The sequence below is a fragment of the Indicator indicator genome, chromosome 17 (assembly GCF_027791375.1).
Source record: "Indicator indicator isolate 239-I01 chromosome 17, UM_Iind_1.1, whole genome shotgun sequence".
Classification (NCBI taxonomy): domain Eukaryota; kingdom Metazoa; phylum Chordata; class Aves; order Piciformes; family Indicatoridae; genus Indicator; species Indicator indicator.
The window spans coordinates 21826079-21848683 of NC_072026.1; the positions used below are offsets into that span (position 1 = coordinate 21826079).

At 52.7% G+C, this 22605-nt stretch overlaps 1 protein-coding gene across 1 annotated transcript in view; it reads right to left on the reverse strand.

Annotated features, from left to right (window-relative positions):
* Positions 1-15062: 15062 nt before the first annotated feature.
* Positions 15063-22605, reverse strand: part of LOC128972545 (mucin-1-like) — a 35337-nt gene continuing 27794 nt past the window's right edge. The window contains exons 3-5 of the mRNA XM_054388584.1: positions 16726-16780; positions 16434-16615; positions 15063-15089 (exon numbers count right to left, since the gene is read on the reverse strand). Coding sequence (XP_054244559.1) covers positions 15063-15089; positions 16434-16615; positions 16726-16780 — 264 coding nt within the window. The remainder of the gene's footprint in view (positions 15090-16433; positions 16616-16725; positions 16781-22605) is intronic.

A 22605-nucleotide genomic window follows, 5' to 3' on the forward strand; every position in this document is an offset into this window, starting at 1 on the left:
GTGCCCAGCTCTGCAGCCTGTGCAGGTCCCTCTGGATGGATCCTTCCCTCCAGCTGTCAGCAGCACCACACAGCTTGGTGCTGAGGCTGCCTCAATGCCACTGTCCATGGCACCAACAAAGATGTTGAACAAGCCTGGTCCCAGTGCTGATCCCTGAGGGACTCCACTTGCCACTGATCTCCACCTGGCCATGGAGCCATTGACAGGCACCCTCTGGGTGCAGCCATCAAGCCAGTTCTGTATCCACTGAATGGTCCTTCCATTAAAGCCAGGCTGCACCAGCTTGGAGACCTGGATGTCATATGGGACAGTGTCAAAAGCTTTGCTGAAGTCCAGGTAAAAGAAGGGAGCAAACATTGTCCTGTGGGTATCCCACTGCAAAGAAAAAAATCCTAAAGCCTTTATTTGAATGTATCTGGGTCTCCCTTATCTGCTCCCACAAAATATCTGAGAGCACCTTTGCCTTCCTTTTCTTTGCTGGCCTGAGTCACCTTAGTTCAAAGCCAGTGTCTGAGACCTTCTTTCCTGCAGGGACCTGACGACGCTCACAGCCACCTGCTCCCTTTGCGAGTCCTTGTTCCCCTCTGGTGTTTCTACCTTGGGATGTGAGGTTCCTTCTCTTGCAAGTCCAGAGAACAAAGCTGTCCTCCCCATGCAGGCAGGCACTCTTTCTCCTGACTGAGCTCTGCAGTGCAGAGTTATTAATAAAAAATCCCCATGACATCAACCTCCCACACCATCACATCTGTCAATGTCACCACCTCCCAAGGTTCCCTGCCTTTTTTGCCTATCTTCAAGTATCTCTTTGCTGCAGCAGTTGTTTAAAAAAAAAAAGAGAGAGAGAGAGAGAGAGAAGGAAAGCTGTGAGAAATCCCTCCTCACCTGCCAGAAGGAGGGAGTGATGATTTCACTGCAGGGTGTGGTGGTTCGATAGCGTCACTTGTGGGCATGGAAAACTGAGAGCTGCTGAATTGCTGCTGCTGAAAGTCAAAGAGCTCTAATGCTCTGCCAGGCTTTATCTTACTGGAGGTGTTCAGCTAGTTCTTTATGGTGAGGGTGGTGGATCACTGGAACAGGTTGCCCAGGAAGTTGGTTGAGGCCCCATCTCTGGAGATATTCAAGGTGAGGCTGGACAGGGTTCTGGGTGACCTGATCTAGTTGGGGATGTCCCTGTGGACTGCCAGGGGGTCAGACTGGATGACTTCTAGAGGTCCTTTCCAGCCTGGACCATTCTATGATTCTATAGCCTGTCATGGAATCCCAGACTGCCAGGCTGGAAGGGACCCCAAGGATCCTCTGCTCCAACCTTTCTGGGTGGCAGTGCAGTTGCCATGAGCTGGCTCAGCACCCTGGCAAGCTGAGTCTCAAACTGCCCAGTGCAGGGCACTCCACTGCTGCCCTTGGGAGATGATTCCAGGCTCTGACTGTGCTCATGGCAAACATTTTCTCCTGGAGTCCAATGGGAATGTCCCCAGCAGTAACTTGTCCCCATTCCCCCTTGTCTGTTCCATGGCACTCCTTGTACAAAGGGAGTCTCCATCCTGCTGGCAGCCACCCTCTGTGTCCTGCTCTGTGGGGATAAGGTCTCCCCTGAGCCTTCTCTGTTCCAGACTCAACAAACCCAGCTCTCAGCCTTTCCTCTTTCCTTGTCTCTTCTGTACAATGCTGCTTCTCTGAGCTCATGGCCTGCATCTCTGCTCACTCCCTGGTAACACGTGTGAGGTTACAGAATCACACACAGAACCATAGAACCATAGAATTCTTTTGGTTGGAAAAGGACTCTAAGCTCCTAGAGTCCTACCACCAACCTAAGATCACCATGGCCATTAAATCATGTCCTGAAGTGCCATGTCCACATGTTTTTTGGGCACCAAGTAGGGCAGGAGAGTTGAAGTTGTCACTGGTTGCTCTGTGTGTGTATATATGTTAAAATGTATATGTAGTCACAAAGTATTTGTGAAAATTCTGGAGGTCTTTAACTTCAGTGGATCTTAGGAAAAAAGTTCTTTACAATGAGGGTGGTTGAGCACTGGAACAGGTTGCCCAGAGAGGTGGTTGAGGCTCCATCTCTGGAGATATTCAGCTTGATGGGGCTCTGGGCAACTTGATCTAGTTAAGGATGTCCCTGCTGACTGCAGGGGGGGTTGGACTGGATGACCTTTAGAGGTCCCTTCCAACCCAGGTGATTCTCTGATCTATATCAAAGTGGAGACACCCCCAAGCACTTGTTAACTTGGGCATGGAGCACAGAAGACAAGCTCTCAAGGATCTGTGTGTGGGGTGGTTCATTCTCCTTGGGCAGCACAGTGAAGCCTGACCAGCCTCAGTCTCAGTCCCCTGCTTCCCTAAGCATCTTTCCTAGGGAAAATGGAATGTGCTCTCCTGGGAGGAACTGAAGTATGTGAGAGAACTGGCACAATCAGGGAATTTCCCATTTAGCTGTAGATGTATGAGACTCACCTTCCCCCACCCTGGGCTGAGCATCTACAACACACACCCAGCAGCACAGCAGTGCCTGAAGGATCTGACAGGAGACTCTGGGCTACAAAGCTTGTCCATTCTGAGTTTTCAGTGAGCAAAAGGAAGCAGAAGATACTGGCTTGTGCTCCAGACCCCTCCCCAGCCTTGTGCTCCAGACCCCTCCCCACCTTCTTGCCCTTCTCTGGACACCTTCCAGCATCTCAACATCCTTCTTAAACTGAAGGGCCTAGAACTGGACACAGCACTCAAGGTGTGGCCTGAGCAGTGCTGAGCACAGGGCAGGATGACTTCCCTGCTCCTGCTGCCCACACTCCTGCTGATCCAGGCCAGGAGCATGGCCTTTCAGGTGCTGTGCAAATCGAGGGTGATAGTTGGATGCGTCCCTGTCCAAGGCTTGGTTAATAAAGGCCAGGAAATGCAGAGTGGAAAAGAGGAAGAGAGGAAGGGGTCTGGCTTTTCAATGTCAGCCTGGCCAGAGAGGGAAACCAGGGTGAAGGTAAGGGTGAGGATCAGATGATAATGTATCGTGCTAGGTCCAGTCACAGAAGCTCTTCTTGTTAGGAGTCATGGCATCACAGAACTGTGTCTGTTGAAAAAGTCCTTTCAGCTAACCCAGCCCAAGCATTCTCCAGCCCTGCCAAGGTTGGGGCTAAGCCATGGCCCTCAGCACCACCTCTGCCTCTGAAACACCTCCAGGGATGGGGATGCAACCACCTCCCTGGGTAGCCTGTGCCAGGCTTTGGGAACCCTTTCAGTGAAGCAATTTCTTCTAATGTCCAACCTAAACCAGCCCTGGGGAAGTTCAAGGCCATTTCCTCTTGTCCTGTAACTTGTTACTAAGGAGAAGAAGCTGATGAATTGCTAAAAGATTTTGAAAGGATGTTTTCTCATTAACACTCATTAATGGTCTGAAATCATTGGCAGGAATTAAATTACAGGTTCCTGATTTGTTTTTCCTTGTATCTTCCTTCCAATAAATGTTCATATGATCCCAGTTTTCTTCTCCCATCAACTGATAAATGATCATCAAGCAGTAACCCAGAGAGGGAAGAGGCTTCCCTTTGTAATGCTTTTCCTGTCAGTATCTGCACAGTGCTAAGTTCCTGTGGCTGAACCAATGGGATGAGATTCAACAAGATCCCAGGAATGCTGCAGGCTTGGGGCAGAGTGGCTGGAGAGCTGCCCAGCAGAGAAAGACCTGGGGGTGCTGGGTGATATCAGTTGAACATGAGCCAGGGGGTGCCCAGGTGGGCAAGAAGGCCACCAGCAGCCTGGCCTGGAGCAGCAATGGTGTGGCCAGCAGGAGCAGGGCAGGGATTTTCCCCCTGGATTCAGCACTGATGAGTCCTGACTTCATTTTTGTTCCCCTCACTCCAAGGACATTGAGGGGGTGGAGCAGGTCCAGAGAAGGGCAACCAAGCTGGGGAAGGGTCTGGAGAAGAGGGCTGGGGAGGAGCAGCTGAGGGAGCTGGGGGTGTGCAGCCTGGAGAAGAGGAGGCTGAGGAGAGACCTCATTGCTCTCTACAGCTTCATGAAAGAAGGTTGGAGCCAGGTTGGGGTTGATCTCTTCTTCCAAGGAACAAGTGACAGGACAAGAGGAAATGGTCTCAGGTTATACTCATTGAACTGGCTGAGTTACCATCCCTGGGGGGGTTAAAAGGGGTATAGATGTGGTGCTGAGGGACATGGTACAACAGTGACCTGGCAGGGCTGGTTTGATGATTGGACTCGACAGCCTTAATGACCCTTCCACCAAAACAATTCTATGATTTGCTGGTTCTCTGCCTTTTAACAAGCAGAGGCTTTCCTGAAGCAGTGACACAAAGCAGAGCTCTCTGCCTATGCACAGATTTGGGTAAAATGGGTAAAAGCTTGATCTAGCTGAGATAAAATCCTGGAAGTGTTTCAGTTGAAAAAGGCCTCCAAGATCACCCAGTCCCACCAGCAACCCAACACCACCATGGCCACTAAACCATGGCCCCAAGTGCCATGGCCACAGGTTTCTGGAACACCTCCAGGAGTGGGGAGTACACCACCTCCCTGGGCAGCCTGTGCTAATCCCTGACCACTCTTGCAGCAAAGACATTTTTCCTCATCTCCAACCTAACCCTCCCCTGGCACAATTTCAGGCCACTGCCTCTCCTTCTATTACCTGAGACCAGGGAGAAGAGCCCAAGCCCCACCTCACTGCAGCCTCCTCTCAGGGAGCTGTAGAGAGCAATGAGGTCTCCCCTCAGCCTCCTCTTCTCCACACTAGACAACCCCAGCTCCCTCAGCTGCTCCTCCCCAGCCCTCTTGTGCAGACCCTTCCCCAGCTTTGTTGCCCTTCTCTGGACCTGCTCTAACTGACAGCCCAACTCAGTGATTCCATTCGAGTAGGATGATCTCTACATGATTGAAGACAAGAGTGGTGTAATCTTAGCTGGGGAGGAGGGAGCTCCAGAAGCTGGGGCAAAAAACCAAAAGCTGCTTGAGAAGCATCTTGAGTTGTTGATCAGTTTGTCAGGAGCTGCCAGCAGCTGCAGGGCTCCAGGTTTCCTTAAGCAGAGGAAATGGCGGAGTTGCAGAATTAGGGAACTTTCAAATAAAAGCCCCATTCTGACATGGTGAATAAAATTCAGCCCAACTGCAGTGACCTTCACCTTCCCATTCCAAAGCTTTTTCCTGCAGAGTGGCGTCTCAGAGGCTGGTAGGACCCCTAGAGCCTGGCCAGGGCTGAGTGCTGTTATCCTTCCTGTTTGTAGAGATCAGCAAGGAGACAGCTGGGAGTAAGAGGGACAAAGTTTCCCAAGATAGAAGAGGAAGGTCATGATTAGTGCTTACAAAGTGCTGTTTTCTCTCCAGGGTTGGCACAGCCCTTTCCCAGGCTGCAGCAGGGCTGAGCACTAGGCCAGCAGTGAGCAGCCAGCCAGGGCTCATCTCAGTTTGCCGTGGAACTGATCTGCTCTGGCCTGAAGGGACTGCAGCAGTCAGTTCTGTAAGGGCCTGGCTGTTAAATCCTCAGGCTGACACCTAACATCACCCCATGACCAGTTGTCCCAAAAGTCAAACACAAATGAGGATGAAGAGGAGTCCCTAGGTAAAAGAATCCCTGGGAGTGGCAGACTCTGGCATGGCAAGGAGAGCAGCACATGGCTGGGACTGGCTAACATCAAATCTTACACAACCAAATGGCCTGAATTCCTTTCTGGCTTCTCTGGACTGCCCAACAGCCATGGAGTTATAGAATGGGTTGGGTTGGAAGGGACCTCAAAACTCATCCAGTTCCAACCCCCTGCCATGGGCAGGGACACCTCCCCCCAGCCCAGCTTGCTCAAGGCCTCATCCAGCCTGGCCTTGAACACCTCCAGGCAGGAGGGAGCCACAGCCTCCCTGGGCAACCTGTGCCAGTCTCTTCCCACCCTCACTGCAAAGAACTTCTTCCTCCTCTCCAGTCTCAATCTCCCCTCTCCCAGCTCAAAGCCATTGTCCCTCATCCTGGCACTCCCAGCCCTTGTCCAAAGTCCCTCCCCAGCTCTCCTGGAGCCCCTTCAGGTACTGGAAAGCTGCTCTGAGGTCTCCCTGGAGCCTTCTCTTCTCCTGCCTGAACAGCCCCAACTCTCCCAGCCTGTCCCCACAGGGAAGGTTCTCCAGCCCTCTGATCATCTTTTTGGCTGCCTTTGGACCCTTTCCAACAGTTCCATGCCCTTGTGTTGGGAGCATCAGAACTGGGCACAGTGCTCCAAGAGAGGGAGGATCCCTGTGAGCAGGGAGCCAAAGGCTATGGCAGAAGCTCAGATCACCCTGCAAGGAGGTGAAGTAGCATGCTGAGAAACACAGACACAGGTAGCACTGGTGGAATGTGGTTCGACTCCCACCTCCAGGCACAGAGGAGTGGAAAACCTGCACTGAGAAAGGCTTCATAGCCAGCTGAGTGATCCAACACATCCCTCCATGGGCATCCAAGTAGCAAGTGACAAACCCTCCTTAAATACCAAATCAAGATGAGTGAAATCACACTGACAGAAATAGATCAAGCAAAATGTCTCCTGATGAAGGTGTGGCAGGGGAGAGGGATGTGGCAAGGTTGGCTGTGGCTGCTGCTGTGTGTGGCAGGCGTGGAAACAGAGATGCTGGCATTGGCTGGCTGCCAGTCACTGCCATGCTGCAGGACCTGTGCCTGGGCTGTTTACAGCAGCAGTGGTGGAACAGGTTTGTGTTTCTGCAGGTGATGAGGCTGGCAGGGAGCAGGCGGTGCTGGGACATGTGCATGGGAGCATAGGAAGTGCTCAGCACCAGGTGTGGTGTAGGAAAGAAGATGTCCCACATAGCTGTGAAATGTATGTGTGGAAAAACCTCTCCTACGGAGACAGAGTGAGAGAGTTGGGGCTGTTCAGTCTGGAGAAGAGAAGGCTCTGAGGAGACCTTCTTGTGGCCTTCCAGGATCTGAAGGGGGCTCCAAGAAAGCTGGGGAGGGACTTTTGAGGGTGTCAGGGAGGGATAGGACTGGGGGGGATGGAGCAAAACTAGAAATGGGGAGATTGAGATTGGACATTAGGAAGAAGTTGTTCCCCATGAGGGTGGTGAGAGCCTGGCAGAGGTTGCCCAGGGAGCTGGTGGAAGCCTCATCCCTGGAGGTTTTTGCAGCCAGGCTGGATGTGGCTGTGAGCAACCTGCTGTAGTGTGAGGTGTCCCTGCCCATGGCAGGGGTTTGGAACTGGATGATATTTGAGGTCCCTTCCAACCCAAACCATTCTGTGAAGCTGTGATTCTATGACTTGGTGCCTGTAAATGAGCAGAGATGGCTGCTCCATGGCAAAAAGGAGCCAGGATGGGCTGAGCAAAACTGGCAATGTCTGGGGCTTGTCCCTGTTCCCTGAACCAGAGCATGAAAGGGGTTTGTTAGGAATGAAATAGCCTGGTGTATTTATAGCAGGAATTACTCAAGGTGTGAAACAAGACAGGATCATGGAATTGCCAGGTTGGAAAAGAACCACAGAATGGCTCAGGTTGGAAGGGACCTCAGAGATCATCTCCTCCAACCCCCCTGCCATGGGCAGGGACACCTCTCAACTAGGCTCATCCAACCTGGCCTTGAACACATCACTGAGTCCAACCACAACCCAACATCTCCCTGCACACAACTGTTAGACCATGTCCCTAAGCTCTTCATCCAAATGGCTTTCGGATACCTCCAGGCATGGTGACTCCACCACCTCCCTGGGCTGCCTGTCCCAGTGCCCAGTGACCCCCTCAGTGAAGAATTCTTTCCCAACATCCAATCTAAATCTCTCCTAGTGCAGCTCAAAGCTTCCTCTTTTCCCATCACTTGCGTGGGAGAAGAGGCTGGCCCCTACTTCACTCCAGCCTCCATTCAGGGAGCTGTAGAGAGTGGTGAAGTCTCCCTTCAGCCCTCCTCTCCAGGCTGAACAGCCCCCAGCTCCCCCAGCTGCTCCTGACAGGACTTGTGCTCAAGCCCCCTCACCACCCTCACTGCCCTTCTCTGGACGTGCTCCAGCACCTCGATGTCCCTCCTGTAGTCAGAGTGCAGCTACTGGAAGGAAGGTGAGGTGCAGCCCCAGTGCCTGTTGAATGCAGTAACCAAGGGCCGGGCAAGCCCTGTCTGCCTCTCCAAGTGCCCTCCCCAAGCTCAGCCTCTGCATGGATTTGTATTCAGAGGCTTTTCCTGCTGCTCTGCCTTGCACTGCATCATCTGCTCTTCCAAATGAACCGAGCTCATGACACAGACATGCTCTTGTTCATGCTGCCCAGCACCCTGACAGCTCCTGCATGTGCAGATGAGCTGTGTCTCAGCCTGTGCCAATGCTCTGCCCTCCACATTTCCATGCTTTGTTTTTGTCTGAAGTTGCTCAGTGGGTGCAGGTGCTTTGATGCACAGCTGCTGCATTCCTGTTTTCTTTATGCTCCATCTCTAAGTGCCTAAAAGCATCCTGCTGGTTTATGAATCAGGACTGGTGCATCATTGTCTAGCAGAGCCATGAGTTGTGCTTGCCTCTGGAGAGCCTAGAATCATAGAATGGGAGGGGTTGGAAGGGACCTCTGGAGATCATCCAGTCCAACCCCCCTGCCAGAGCAGCCTCACCCAGGGCAGCTCACACAGGAACACATCCAGGTGGCTTGAAAGTCTCCAGAGAAGGAGACTCCACGACCTCTCTGGGCAGCCTGCTCCAGGGCTCCAGCACCCTCACAGCTGGATGTGTTCCTGTGTGCCCTGCCCTGGGTGCCCCTGTTCTGGCAGGGGTTGGACTGGATGATCTCTGGAGGTCCCTTCCAACCCCTCCCATTCTGTGTGATTCTCTAATCTAGTTGGGGATGTCCCTGCTCACTGCAGGGGCTTGGACTAGATGACCTTTAAAGGCCCCTTCCAAACCAGTCCATTCCTTGAGTCTATGATTAAAACCCAATCCCAAATGAATCCAAGTGTTGAATGAGAAACAAACAGGCAGCTTTCACTGACCTGCTTCTGCAGAACATGTTTGAATGGAAAGCAGAAAGAGAAAAGATAGTAACATTACAGGGAAGGAATTCCATGGCAAACATCTCCTGTGTTGAAGCTGAACTGACACCAGAATGGCTGCATTCCAAACATGCTCCCAAAACTCAGTTAGCTTCCTACAGATGAGTAACAGCATGAAGGACTGTGGTGTCTGGTAGCTGTCACTTCCTTCATGCCCTTAGCACAAAGCCAGGCAGTGCTTAGAAAACTTCTTCCCTGGCTCCTGGACATCATGCCTGTGCTTAATAATCCATCACTGCTTGGCTGGGGCTGCCCTTCTGGTGTGGCTCTGGGAGAACCCAGACTCTGGGGCTACAACCAGCAAGGTCAGTCTGTGTGTAACTGAGATTTTAGCCTCCAGTCCTCCACAGAAGAACTGTAAATGAGACTCAGGCACATGAAGAGAAGGATAACTGTAAGGAGTTTTTCTTGTAGAAGAATAAAGCTGGTTTGTCACACAGGGAGTCATAGAATGCAAAGGTGGAAGGGACCCCAGGGATCATCTGGTGCAACCAGAGAGGTAGGTTGGGAGCTCTGTAGGCAGAACCCACCTGGATCTGGAGCTGATTTAGGGCTTGCAGCTGGGATTTCAGCATTTAAGGTTCCAGTGCTAAAACTTTAGTTTTCCTGACCAGCTTCTAGTGGTTCTGCTGGACCTGCTGGAGTGGGTCCAGAGGAGGCCACCAAGATGATCAGAGGGCTGGAGAACCTCTGCTATGGGGACAGGCTGGGAGAGTTGGGGCTGTTCAGCCTGGAGAAGAGAAGGCTCCAGAGAGACCTTAGAGCTGCATTTCAATATCTGAAGAGGACCTTCAGGAAGGGGCTGTGGGGATAGGACGAGAGGCAATGGTTTGAAAGTGGAGCAGGGCAGAGGTAGGTTGGACATCAGGAGGGAGTTGTGCACAGTGAGGCTGGTGAGACACTGGCACAGGCTGCCCAGGGAGGTGGCTGAGGCTCCATCCCTGGAGACATTCAAGCTGAGCCTGGCTGTGTCCCTGTGCAGCCTGCTCTAGCTGGAGGTGTCCCTGCTGCCTGCAGGGGGTTGGACAAGATGCCCTTGGAGGTCCATTTCAACCCAGTGCAATCTATGAAGCTGTACCATGGCTTTCTGGGGCTGTGGGCTCAGGAGCTTGATGTGAGCCCAGCTTTACTGCTGTGTGTTATCTGCATCCTGCAGGACTGGATTTTCAGATCTTCCCTCAAAACTTACATCCTCCTCCACAAATGCACCAACCACTTTCTCCAGCAGCTGCCTTACCTGCCCAGAAAATGCCCAGAACATGCTGAGCAAACAGCAGCATTTGCAAGGAGGTCCTGGAGAAAGGCTTCAGTGGCCAACCATAGCAGCAGGAGTGGTTTGATTTCTGCTTTGATGGCTTTCTGCCTCACCCTCAGAATTAGTTTACCCCCAGTTTGTATATTTATATATCTGTCCTTTTGATGATACTTACTATTCATTTCTAGTGCCCTCTGCTGCTGCTTTTTCTCTTGATGGATTCCAGATCCCAGAGCAAATTAAATAGTCCACTGCTGCTGTCTGCAGTGTCCAGACAGAGCAGATGGGGAGTATTTGCAAACCTAGCTGGCCAGATGAGTGCTATATGGTCTGAAATGAGCCTGTGGAGTTTTTTAGGGAAGAATCTACCCAAACCCCCACTCACTGAATCACCTGCCCTGTTCCTGGGGATGAACTGCACTCTCTGGTGCAAGAAGTGACACTGGCAGAGGGCATAGACAGGCAGAGAAAACCAAGTGCTGGCAGAGAGGTGTCCATGAAGGGTGGAAATAAAAGCTGGAATAACAGCACTGGAAAGCAGAGGTGCTGAGGTCAGATAAGACAGGGCCCTCCCAGCTCAGGAAAGATTTGCTGTGGGAACTCCAGTGGGAACTCCAGGGCACCCCAGAGAACACATTGCAGCTGTTTGATCATAGAAGGGCTCAGGTTGGAAGGGACCTCAGAGATCATCTACTCCAACCCCCTGCCATGGGCAGGGACACCTCTAAAGTAGACTTGGTTGCTCAAGGCCTCATCCAGCCTGGCCTTAAACAACTCCAGGGAGGAGGCTTCCATACTTCTTCCAGTGTCTCACTAGGCTGGTATTGAAGAACTTCTTCCTCAGCTCCAGCCTAACCCTGCTCTGCCTCAGCTTCAAACCATTCCCCCTTGGCCTGTCTCTAGACACCCTTTGGAAAAGTCCTGCAGCCTTCCTGTAGGATCCCTTCAGCCATTGGAAGGCAGCTCCAAGGTCCCTCCAGAGTTTTCTCCAGGCTGCACACCCCCAGCTCCCTCAGCCTGGCCTCACAGCAGAGCTGCTCCAGCCCTTGGAGCATCTTTGTGACCTCCTCTGGCCTCACTCCAGCAGCTCTGTGTCCTTCTGGTGCTGGGGACCCCAGAGCTGGAGGCAGGATTGGAGGTGAGGTCTGAGCAGAGCAGAGCCCAGGGGCAGAATCCCCTCTCCTGCCCTTCTGCCCACACTCCTCTGGCTGCAGCCCAGGGTAGGGTTTGCCTTCTCTGGGCCACTCATTCTCTTCTCTTTGCCTGTGTATCTGACTGTCCATGGTGCTCTATCTGAAGGGTAATGCAGGCTGCAGCCATTTCCTGACATCCATTCCCATTTGTGCCCCTTTGCTGCTGAAGAAATTTCTTTAATTACAGTCAGCAGAAGCAATTTGTTTGTTTCATAGTGGCCAGGAGACATAGCTGAGGGAGATCCCTGAACACAAAGCTGCTAAGGATTGATGTGAGATGATAGGACCCTGGATAAGGCCATTCCCACATTTAGGTCAATATCTGCTATTAATAGCAGGAGCATTAAGTAAATTAATAGCAGGTTATTACATGTCACTGGAGTGAGGAAGAGTCAGTATTCACTATTTCTCTCAGGGCTGCTGGGGAGCACATTAAGCTCACTGCATTCTCTGGCAGCCAGGAGAGCAGCCTGGCTGGGGCAGAGACACCGAGTTTAGCACAACCATCACATCAGAGCTTGAAACAGGCATCCAGTTTAGTGGTCAGATGACTTCTGAATGTGGAGATTTTCTTGCTTTGATTGTTTGTATTTTTCCTATCAAAGAAACACATTCTGCATTAAAACAAAACAAAAGAAAATTTGATTTATTTTGCATCTCTTTTTAAAGCTCTGCTCATCATGGAAGTCCTCAGTTCTCAGCTTCCAGTCTAAGGGGGCTGATGAAAGAAAGAATCATGGAATCACAGAATTGTCAGGGCTGGAAGGGACCTCAAGGCTCATCCAGTTCCAACCCCCCTGCCATGGGCAGAGACACCTCACACCACAGCAGGTTGCTCACAGCCACATCCAGCCTGGCTGCAAAAACCTCCAGGGATGAGGCTTCCACCACCTCCCTGGGCAACCTCTGCCAGGCTCTCACCACCCTCATGGGGAACAACTTCTTCCTAACATCCAATCTCCATCTCCCCACTTCTAGTGTTGCTCTATTACCCTCAGTCCTATCCCTCCCTGACACCCTCAGAAGTCCCTCCCCAGCTTTCTTGGAGCCCCCTTCAGATCCTGGAAGGCCACAAGAAGGTCTCCTGGGAGCCTTCTCCTCTCCAGACTGCACAACCCCAACTCTCTCAGGCTGTCTCCAGAGCAGAGCAGCTCCAGCCCTCTGCTCATCCTCGTGGCCCTTCTCTGGACACCTTCCAGCACCTCCAGATCCTTCCTGGAACAGAGGCTCCAGCACTGGACACAGAGCTCCAGGTGTGGTCTGAGCAGAGTGGAGCAGAGGGGCAGAATCCCCTCCCTGGCCCTGCTGGCCACACTTCTCTTGCTGCAGCCCAGGCTCTGCTTGGCTCTCTGGGCTGCAAGTGCTGACTGCTGGCTCCTGCTGAGCTTCTCCTCCCCCAGCACCCCCAAGGCCTTTTCTTCAGGGCTGCTCTCAAGCCAGTCCCTGCCCAGCCTATAGCAGTGCCTGGGATTGCCCTGCCCCAGCTGCAGGACCTTGTCCTTGGTCTTGTGGAACCTCCTGAGGTTGGCTTGTGCCCAGCTCTGCAGCCTGTGCAGGTCCCTCTGGATGGATCCTTCCCTCCAGCTGTCAGCAGCACCACACAGCTTGGCGCTGAGGCTGCCTCAATGCCTCTGTCCATGGCACCAACAAAGATGTTGAACAAGACTGGTTCCAGGAGTGACCCCTGAGGGACTCCACTTGTCCCTGGCCTCCACCTGGCCATGGAGCCATTGACAGCCACTCTCTGGGTGCAGCCATCAAGCCACTTCTGTATCCAGGGAATGCTCCATCCATACTAGGAGCTGGAGCCAAAGCAGGGAACACCAAAGCCAAGTTCTTTGTGTGAGAGGCAAAACAAGCAGCATGTTGTGACTTTGTTCTGTGGAGTGCTCAGCTGAAACCAGCACACCTGGCCCCTGGCACCCATGGCAGCAACCTGAGGGGACATGAGGAACATCTGTGTGCTCCAGTCTGCCTGCAGTCTCCCACAGAAGTGGTTGGGGAGATTTTCAGTAGTTTAGACTTTTCTGTTCCTTGTCAGCCCAAAATTCAGAGCTAGGGAGAAATGGAGATCTCAGACAACTGAGTGGGGGATGAGGAACATCTGTGTGCTCCAGCATGCCACCAGCCTCCCACAGAAATGGTTGGGGAGATCTTGGGGAGATTTTCAGTATTTTGGACTTTTTGGTCCTTTGCCAGCCCCAAATTCAGAACTAGGGAGAAATGGAGATCTCAGACAGCTGAGTGGGCGATGAGGAACATCTATGTGCTCCAGCATGCCACCAGCCTCCCACAGAAACAGCTGGGGAGATCCTGGGGAGACTTTCAGTACTTTAGACTTTTCTATCCCTTGTCAGCCCCAGATTCAAAACTAGGGAGAAAAGGAAATCTCAAACATTTCATTTTGAACAGAGCTCCATAAATCAGGCAGACCAACAAGCAAAAAGGACTTCCTGGGAGGCCTCTGTTTAGATCTTTGTTCTAAATGTGCAGCTTTCACTAGCTTTAATAAAATTCTTGTAGCTGCCTCCCTCCAACATTTCCCCCTTGGTTTAATTTTGGATGTGTGCAGCTAAATGTTAAATGTGCATCACTAAGTAATTGAAATGTCATAGGCCCAGCTGAAACTGCTCCAGTGGAATTAAATTAAAGGTTTGTGCTCCTGGCTTAGAAGAGCACAGTGTGAATGTTTTGTAGCAGCAGCAAAGCCAGAATTACAGGTTAGGCTCCCAATCTCTCTGCATGACTTAGGCCAGCAAAAACAAAAACAGTTTGAACTTTCAAAGGCTGGAGCCAAGAAACAATGAAGGAAATGTAAGTTATTTTAGATCCAGCCTTCTGCTGGCAGGAAGCAGCTCCTGCTCCAACCCCAAACTGGTGGCTTGGAGCTGAGAGGATGCCTGGACCATGCATGGATGTGGTGTGTTCATCCCAGACATCTGCTGAAGCTGTGCAGTCACAGAACAACAGAATGATGGAGGTTGGAAGGGACCTCTGAAGATCATCTAGTCCAACCCTCCTGCTACAGCAGGGCCACCCAGAGTAAATCCCTCAGGAACACATCCAGCTGGGGTTGGAATGCCTCCAGAGAAGGAGACTCCACAACCTATCTGGGCAGCCTGCTCCAGGGCTCTAGCACCCTCAAAGGATGAATTTTTTCCTTATGTTTGCATGGAACCTCCTGTGTTCCAGTTTTCCCATTGTCCTGTCACAGGGCAGGAGTCTTGGCCCCATCCTCCTGACACTCACCCCTTAGCTATTGATCAGCATTAATGAGATCTCCCTCAGGCTCTCCAGGCTCACCAGCCCCAGGTCTCTCAGCCTGTCCTTGTAGGTAGATGTTCCAGTCCCCTCCCTCTGGCTGCAAGTGCCACAGGAGCTCTCACCCCTGGTGATCCCTGCCCTGCCAGTCATTGTGCTGTACTGCAGGTTGGACTTTTGGTGTATATTTATTGGGAATAGGGACAAAAATCCCACATAAATGTCTGTGCACTGTGTCCTCTGCACAGAGCCACCCTGGAGGCCAGGCATGCTCCCAAGGCTGTGTTTAAGGTCAGTTCTCCCCACCATGCCAGCTCCAGCCCTCCTGGGAGTGGAGGCAAAGGAAAAGCCTCCTTCAGACTTTCCTGTATCTCAGTCGACCCTGGGAAGAAAAAGAGGGTTACTTATATCTGCTCCCATATTTAGTACAGCAGGGAAATGCCCTCTCCAGCAGGAAGACAAAGTGCTTGACCCTTCTTTCTGTGTGTCCCAGAGTGCAGGACAGCAGTGACCTTCCCAGGAGGGATGAGGGGTCCTCTGTCCAAGCTCATGGCTGGGCACAGGTTGGTGGTTATGAAAGGAAGGAGCAGAAGAGCAGACGTGCTCCCTGCTGTGCTGATTTGGTTTCAAACATTGATCTCAGCATTGCTGAGTCTTCTAGGAGATAACCTTGTGCCTCACATGGGCTGGACTCACCCTGTGGGGTTTGGATGGAAGGTGCTGTTTTCAGCTGGCCTCTAGTTCATTTCCTCCTCAGCACCTCAGCCACCTTCATGACGTGCCAGCAAGTACAATTTCCCATTTCCTTCCTCAGCTAATCCTGAGAGAGCCAATAAATAGCAGCAGGAGTCTTTTATAAGCAGACAGAAAGGGGCTGACATCTGTGGTGTGTTACTGGAGTTACCTGGTAGTTTGTACTCAGATTGTCTCTTGGTGTGAGCAGCATTTGGATAGCTCTGTGCTACAGAATCTCTTGCTTCTTTCTTCAATGTTTCCATGCAGCAGCAAACTTCCTGCTGGAGGTGGTCCCCTTGAGCTGTGCTGTGTGCTGGTGCAGCTCCCTGGGGTAGAAGACACACTGGAAAAACCTAGAGTCATAGAATGTTTAAGGTTGGAAAAGACCTTTAAGAGCATCAAGTCCAGCTGTCAAGTCCACCTAGCCCCATCTCCCAGCAGCATGGCACATCCACATTGAGTGGCTGCTTTGCTGGCCTGGTTTTAGTGGCACAGATTCACAGCATCACAGAATGGTAGGGGGTGGAAGGGACCTTGAAAGATCACCCAGTCCAACCCCCCTGCCAGAGCAGCCTCACCCAGAGCAGGTCACACAGAACACATCCAGGTGGGGCTGGAAAGTCTCCAGAGCAGGAGACTCCACAACCTCTCTGGGCAGCCTGCTCCAGGCCTCCAGCACCCTCACAGGGACAAAGTTTTCCCTCCTCTTCCCCTGGCACCTCCTCTGCTCCAGCTTGCCCCCAGTGCCCCTTGTGCTGTCCTTGGCCATCCCTGAGCAGAGCCTGGCTCCAGCCCTGCACATCTTTATCCCCAGCCATGAGGGCAGCTCTCAGGCTCCTCTGCTCCAAGCTCCAAGCCCCAGCTCCCTCAGCTGCTCCTCCACAGCCCTGTTCTACAGACAGCTTCCTTGCCCTTCTCTGGACAGGCTGCAGCCCCTCAATGCCCTAAGCGACACCGAGTTGCAACGCGAAGGCCTCCCCGGCCGCGGTACAGGAGCAGGCCCAGCGCAACCTAGCGGCTGCGCGCCCCTGCCCAGACGGTGGCGCTGGAGCCCTGTGCCGTGGTACTGCCGTGGCGCTGGGACCCTGCCGTAGCGCTGGGACCCTGCCGTGGCGCTGGGACCCTGCCGTGGCGGTGGCGGGAGCCGCACGGACAGGCGGAACGGGAGCTGCGCTACCCATCAGGCAGAACCGGAGCTGTGCTGCCCCGGGGGGCTCTGCAGCACCTCCTGAACCCCTGACGTGCACAGCTCCGCGGGCACCTCCCCGGAGCCAAGGGCGTACCGGGGACAACGCAGTACGGAGGTTGTGGTGACAGGAGCCGAGGGTCGTGGGGATGCTGTAAAGATCGGCAAAAGGAAACCCTGGAAGGCTCCAGCTGTAAGATTTAGGAGGTTGGCATTTTATTGAAAAGTTGTGCAAGGAGACTCCTGTCTCAGATCCTGTACACCAACGAGACAGAGGAGCCACTTCTTGTCTCTTAACCGTATTGGGTTGGGCTCTTCCTACTAGCACACTTGCAGGCCAGAGAGCCAAGCAGAGCCTGGGCTGCAGCAAGAGAAGTGTGGCCAGCAGGGCCAGGGAGGGGATTCTGCCCCTCTGCTCCACTCTGCTCAGACCACACCTGGAGCTCTGTGTCCAGTTCTGGAGCCTCTGTTCCAGGAAGGCTCTGGAGGGGCTGGAAGGTGTCCACAGAAGGGCCATGAGGATGAGCAGAGGGCTGGAGCTGCTCTGCTCTGGAGACAGCCTGAGAGAGTTGGGGTTGTGCAGTCTGGAGAGGAGAAGGCTCCCAGGAGACCTTCTTGTGGCCTTCCAGGGTCTAAGGGGGGCTCCAAGAAAGCTGGGGAGGGACTTTTGAGGGTGTCAGGGAGTGATAGGACTGGGGGTAATGGAGCAAAACTAGAAGTGGGGAGATTGAGATTGGATGTTAGGAAGAAGTTGTTCCCCATGAGGGTGGTGAGACACTGGCACAGGTTGCCCAGGGAGGTGGTGGGAGCCTCATCCCTGGAGGTTTTTGCAGCCAGGCTGGATGTGGCTGTGAGCAACCTGCTGTGGTGTGAGGTGTCCCTGCCCATGGCAGGGGGGTTGGAACTGGTTGATCCAACCCTTACAGTCTTGTGATTCTGTGGTGGAGTCACCATCCTTGGAGGTGTTCATGTGTGGCCATGGCACTTGGGGATATAGTTTGATAGCTATGATGGTGTTAGCTTGGTAGTTGGAGTCTTGAAGGTCTTTTCCAACAGAATCAATTCTGTGGTTCCATGGTGCTGTGACATACATCAGATTTCCTGCAGCAGTCCTGCATACTCTTACCATTTCCTGGAAGTAATCACCATATTTGCATATCTGTTACACACTTATGGTGCATCTCTGTGGTGGTCTCCAAGGGCTCTCTGCTGGTCTTTGGCCAATCTAACATCATGTCCTCTGGCTGAACTTTCGTACTGAGTTTGTGGAGTTTGCTGGAATTTCATTATGTTTTTTTGGCCTTTAGGGTGGCCTGATTTGGGCCACCCTTATGAAAGAAGCAAGGTTCCTCCCTACCTATTGTGTGTACTGAGAACATCTTGTCCTTGCAAGCCCTGTTTGCACAGTTGCTCCTCGTTCGTAAATCTTCATTGCCACTGAGTTGCATTTTTACTTTATCAAGTGGCTGCAGACTTTACAATATGGGAAAAGTGGTTTGTTTGACTGCAAGTGCAAGCAGCACACTGCACAGAACCCCCAGCCAGCAGCTGGCTGCAGGGGGGCTCAGGGACAGCCCCCAGCAGTGTGCCCACAGCACAGCCTTGTCTGGGGGAGACAGTGTGATGCCCCCAGCCCCTGGGCACAGGGCAGGAGTACCCAGCTCCCAGCACCCACTCCAAAGGCTAGGCTCATGGAACCCCCAAGTCCTTCTTCACTGAGCTGCAGGGGGAGGCCCTGGCTTCACACCCTGCTGGATGCTATGGGGCTTTCTCCCAGGTCAGTATGGTTTGGTTCTCTGGGGAGAAAGAGACCACATCCTGCCACTAGGATCCAATAGCTAAGGTACACTGAAGGGAAAATGGACCATGCAGGTCTTTGGAGGAGCAGCTGAGGGACTTGGTGTTACTTACTCTGGAGAAGAGGCTGAGGAGAGATCTCATTGCTCTCTACAGCTCCATGAAAGGATCTTGGAGCCATGTGGGGCTTGGTCTCTTCTCCCTAGTAGCAAGTGATAAGATGAGAAGAAGTGGCCTCATGTTGTACTAAGGGAGGTTTAGGTTGGAGGTTAAAAGAAACTTCTTCACTGAAAGGGTTCTCAAAGACTGCCCAGGGAGGTGGTTGAACCTCCATCCCTGGAGGTGTTTCAAAGAGACAGAGACATGAAGCTCAGGGAGACAGTTTAGCACCAGACTTAGTAGTTAGATACTGTTGGGACTTGATGATCATAAAGTTCTTTCCCAGCCAAAGTGAGTCTATGACTCTGTGGTTTTGTGCCTCTCCACAGCATTGAAAAAGGGGAAGGAACTAACCCAAAGTGGTTTCTTTTCTTCCATATGAGAGCTGAGCTTGAGTGTGCTCACTTCCTTGGGACCTTGCTTGTCTTTGTGGCAGCTCTCAGAGGTTATTTAGGTCTTCTCTGCAAGAAATAAGACCCTGCTGGCTTTTCCAAGCTCATTTCCAGTAGTTTCATTCTCGTGTACCATGTCTGCAGTAAAGCAAGCTGTGGTCTGCCCTGCTGCATGCATGGTTTGGCTTGGCTGGTCTCCTTTCTAACTGAGAAATGCATGGAATCATAGAATCATGAAGGCTGGAAAAGCTGTCTAAGATCATCCAATCCAACCTTCTACCCAACCCCACCATGGCCATCAAACCATGGCCCCAAGTGCCATGGCCACAGGTTTCTTAACATCTCCAGGGATGTGGACTCCACCACCTCCCTGGGCAGCCTCTTCCAATCCCTGACCCCTCTTGCACCAAAGAATTTTTTCCTCATCTCCAAGCCTCCCCTGGTGCAAGTTGAGGCCATTTCCTCTCACCCTGTGGCTAGTTACTTGGGAGGAGAGGCCTCCTGCACAGATATTTCAGAAAGGCTGAAAGGCAAAATCAATTTTGAATGGATTAACTCTTCTGAGTGTGCCTCTGTCTGCTTGTATCTGTAAATCACAGAGTAAATGAAATAGATGAACTCTTGTCAGTTCAGCTCTGGCTCCAGGACACCACAGAACTAAGGAAAGGTGGTTTTGTAAGATCTCTTTATTGCAGGAAGCACAGGTCTCAGCACAGGCCAGTGTCTGTTGGAGAAGGCTTGCTGTGTTGCTTACATTGCTGCTTGGTGCTTAGGTCCTCCCAGAACAGCTTAAAGCTGAACAAATAACATTTCAGCAGATCGTTCCTCAGGTGAAAAGTAGTTCCTGTGTGATGGAAAAGCACCAGTGCTGCTGCAGGAAGGAATGGAGAGGAGGAGGCTCCAGGGAGACCTCAGAGCAGCCTTCCAGTACCTGAAGGGAGCTCCAGGAGAGCTGGGGAGGGACTTTGGACAAGGGCTGGGAGTGCCAGGATGAGGGACAATGGCTTTGAGCTGGGAGAGGGGAGATTGAGACTGGAGAATAGGAAAGAAGAAATTCTTTGCAGTGAGGGTGGGGAGAGACTGGCACAGGTTGCCCAGGGAGGCTGTGGCTGCCTCCTGCCTGGAGGTGTTCAAGGCCAGGTTGGATGAGGCCTTGAGCAAGCTGGGCTGGTAAGAAGTGTCCCTGCCCATGGCAGGGGGGCTGGAACTGGATGAGCTTTAAGGTGTCTTCTAACCCAAACCATTCTGGGATTCTGTGACCTGGAAAAACACAGTGCCGGGGGCAAGAAATGCAGCTTGGTGCTGTGCAAACAGAGCTCCTCCCTTCCTCAGCGCTGGGGCACAGCAGGAGGCAGGAGGGGTGTTCAGCCTTGCTGAGGATGGCATCCAGGGGCTCCTCTCCACTGCCTGCTGAGTGGGTTTGGTGTTTGCACAGTGCCAGATGGCACCGCGGCGGGGGACTGTGTGTTCATGAATGCAAGAGTCACAGTGCAGGCAGGGGGATGTCTGCTGCCAGAGCCCCTGCAGAGTCTCTCTCCCCCTAGAGCCAGCATGGCAGCAGGCCCCTGAGCATTTGGCATGCAGGCTGCTGGAATTTTGAACGCCTGCTTTGGAAGGCAGTTTGCAAAGCCATGGAGGGCTGCTCCTCCCTGACACAGTGCAGGGAGTGCCAGCAGCAAGGCAGAGAGGGCTGTGCCGTGAGAACCCTCTGTGAGGTTTTTCTGATGCCACATTTTTATCAACTGCTGTCATTAATGTTAGGAAAATGCTGCAAATGCGTGGTTAAAATCCTAGCAAACATTCTTGCAGCCCTTCCAGATCTTCCACATAACCACAGAGTCACAGGATGGCTCAGGTTAGGAGGGACCTCAGAGATCATCTACTCCAACCCCCTGCCAGGGCAGGTAGATTCTGTAGAATCAATGAATGGTTTGGATTGGAAGGGACCTCAAAGCTCATCCAGTTCCAGCCCCTTGCCATGGGCAGGGACACCTCCCACCAGCCAGGTTGCTCAAGGCCTCATCCAGCCTGGCCTTCAACACCTCCAGGGGGGGCATCCACAGCCTCCCTGGGCAACCTATTCCAAAGTCCTACCACCCTCCTACTGAAGAACTTCTTCCTCAGCTCCAGCCTCACCCTGCCCTCCCTCAGCTTCAAACCATTCCCCCTTGGCCTGTCTCTAGATACCCTCAGTAAAAGTCTCTCTGCAGCCTTCCTGCAGGATCCCTTCAGGTACTGGCAGGGAGCTCTAAGGTCCCCCCAGAGCCTTCTCTTCTCCAGGCTGAACACCCCCAGCTCCCTCAGCCCATCCCCACAGCAGAGGTGCTTCAGCCCCTGCACTATCTCTTTGGCCCTCCTCTGGATTCTCTCTAAGAGGTCTGTGTCCTTCTTCTGCTGGGGACATGAGAACTGGCCACAGTATTCAAGGTGAGGTCTCAGAGCAGCAGAGTAGAGGGGAGGAGCAGAGTAAAGGGGAAGGTGATATTAAAAATCATATCAAAATGATCCAGGCTGGATTTGGTGACACTCTGGGCAACACTTTGGGTTTAGAGTTTAACAGATGTTGACATCCATCCAGGTTATTGTTGGTTGCAAGTCCACCATCTGCCCTCAGCACAGGATATAAGAGGAGGCCTCAGCACTGACGCCCAGTGTCTGACTGGCATCCTGCAGCAGGACAGGGTGATGCCAAGGGAGTTGAAGGCAGCTGTCTTTAACTGAAGGCTCTCTGTCCATTGCTGTGAGGGAGGCTGCTGTGCACAACAAGAGCAGATCACCTGTGTCCTGTGGAAAACCACAGTCAGTGCAGTTTTCATCTCACTGTCAAATCCTTCTCTGCAAGACGTTGTTCCTCTGTTGCTTTGCACTGCTTCTAGATGTAAAACCTTGCAGCACAGGCTGGCTGGATGAGAGCTGCTGGAATACTGCTCCAGCTGTGTCCTTTGGCCCGGTAAGCCATGCACCTCTGCCTTTGCAGACCTGGATCTGGCAGGGACCTTGCTTCACCATCACTGCTCCCTCTGGCCACCACCTCCCCTATGGTTGTGCTCCTTCACTGCAGGCTGTGCATGCCTGTCATGGTAGGGCCATGACATGGCCCAGTACAAACCCAGACAGGCCTTAAGATGTCTAGACAGGGTCCCTTTCTCTCCCCTTCCTCCTGCAGGAAAACAGGCCAAGGTGGGAAAAAGACCAAAGGGGACAGGACTCTGCCTGGCTGGTAAACAAGCTGTTTATCCGGGGTGAGAGAGCCTAAATTGACCACTGCTCCCCCACAAACAAGGGCTTTGCTCCTGCCTTTTATGGTTACAGCCTGGCAGAAGGCCTTTCCACTGGGCAGCTACAGGTTATCTTCAGTGCCCCACTGGACCACTTGATCCCTGGCCAGGTGTATATATACACAAGTGACTTGGCAGTTACCCTTGCCTTGCCTTGCTTCAAGCCTACTTGGACCTGTCTCCTAGAAGCTGCCTTGAGTGCCTGGTCCAGAGCCTGGGATACAGCCACAACCATACCCAGCAAGCCAGAGAAGCCATGAGCCTAGAAGCAGGCTCCACCTGGCCTGCTTCCCCTTGCCACCAGCCTCCTGCCGTGCCTCAGTTTCCCCAGGAACCAAGCCAGTGCCCATC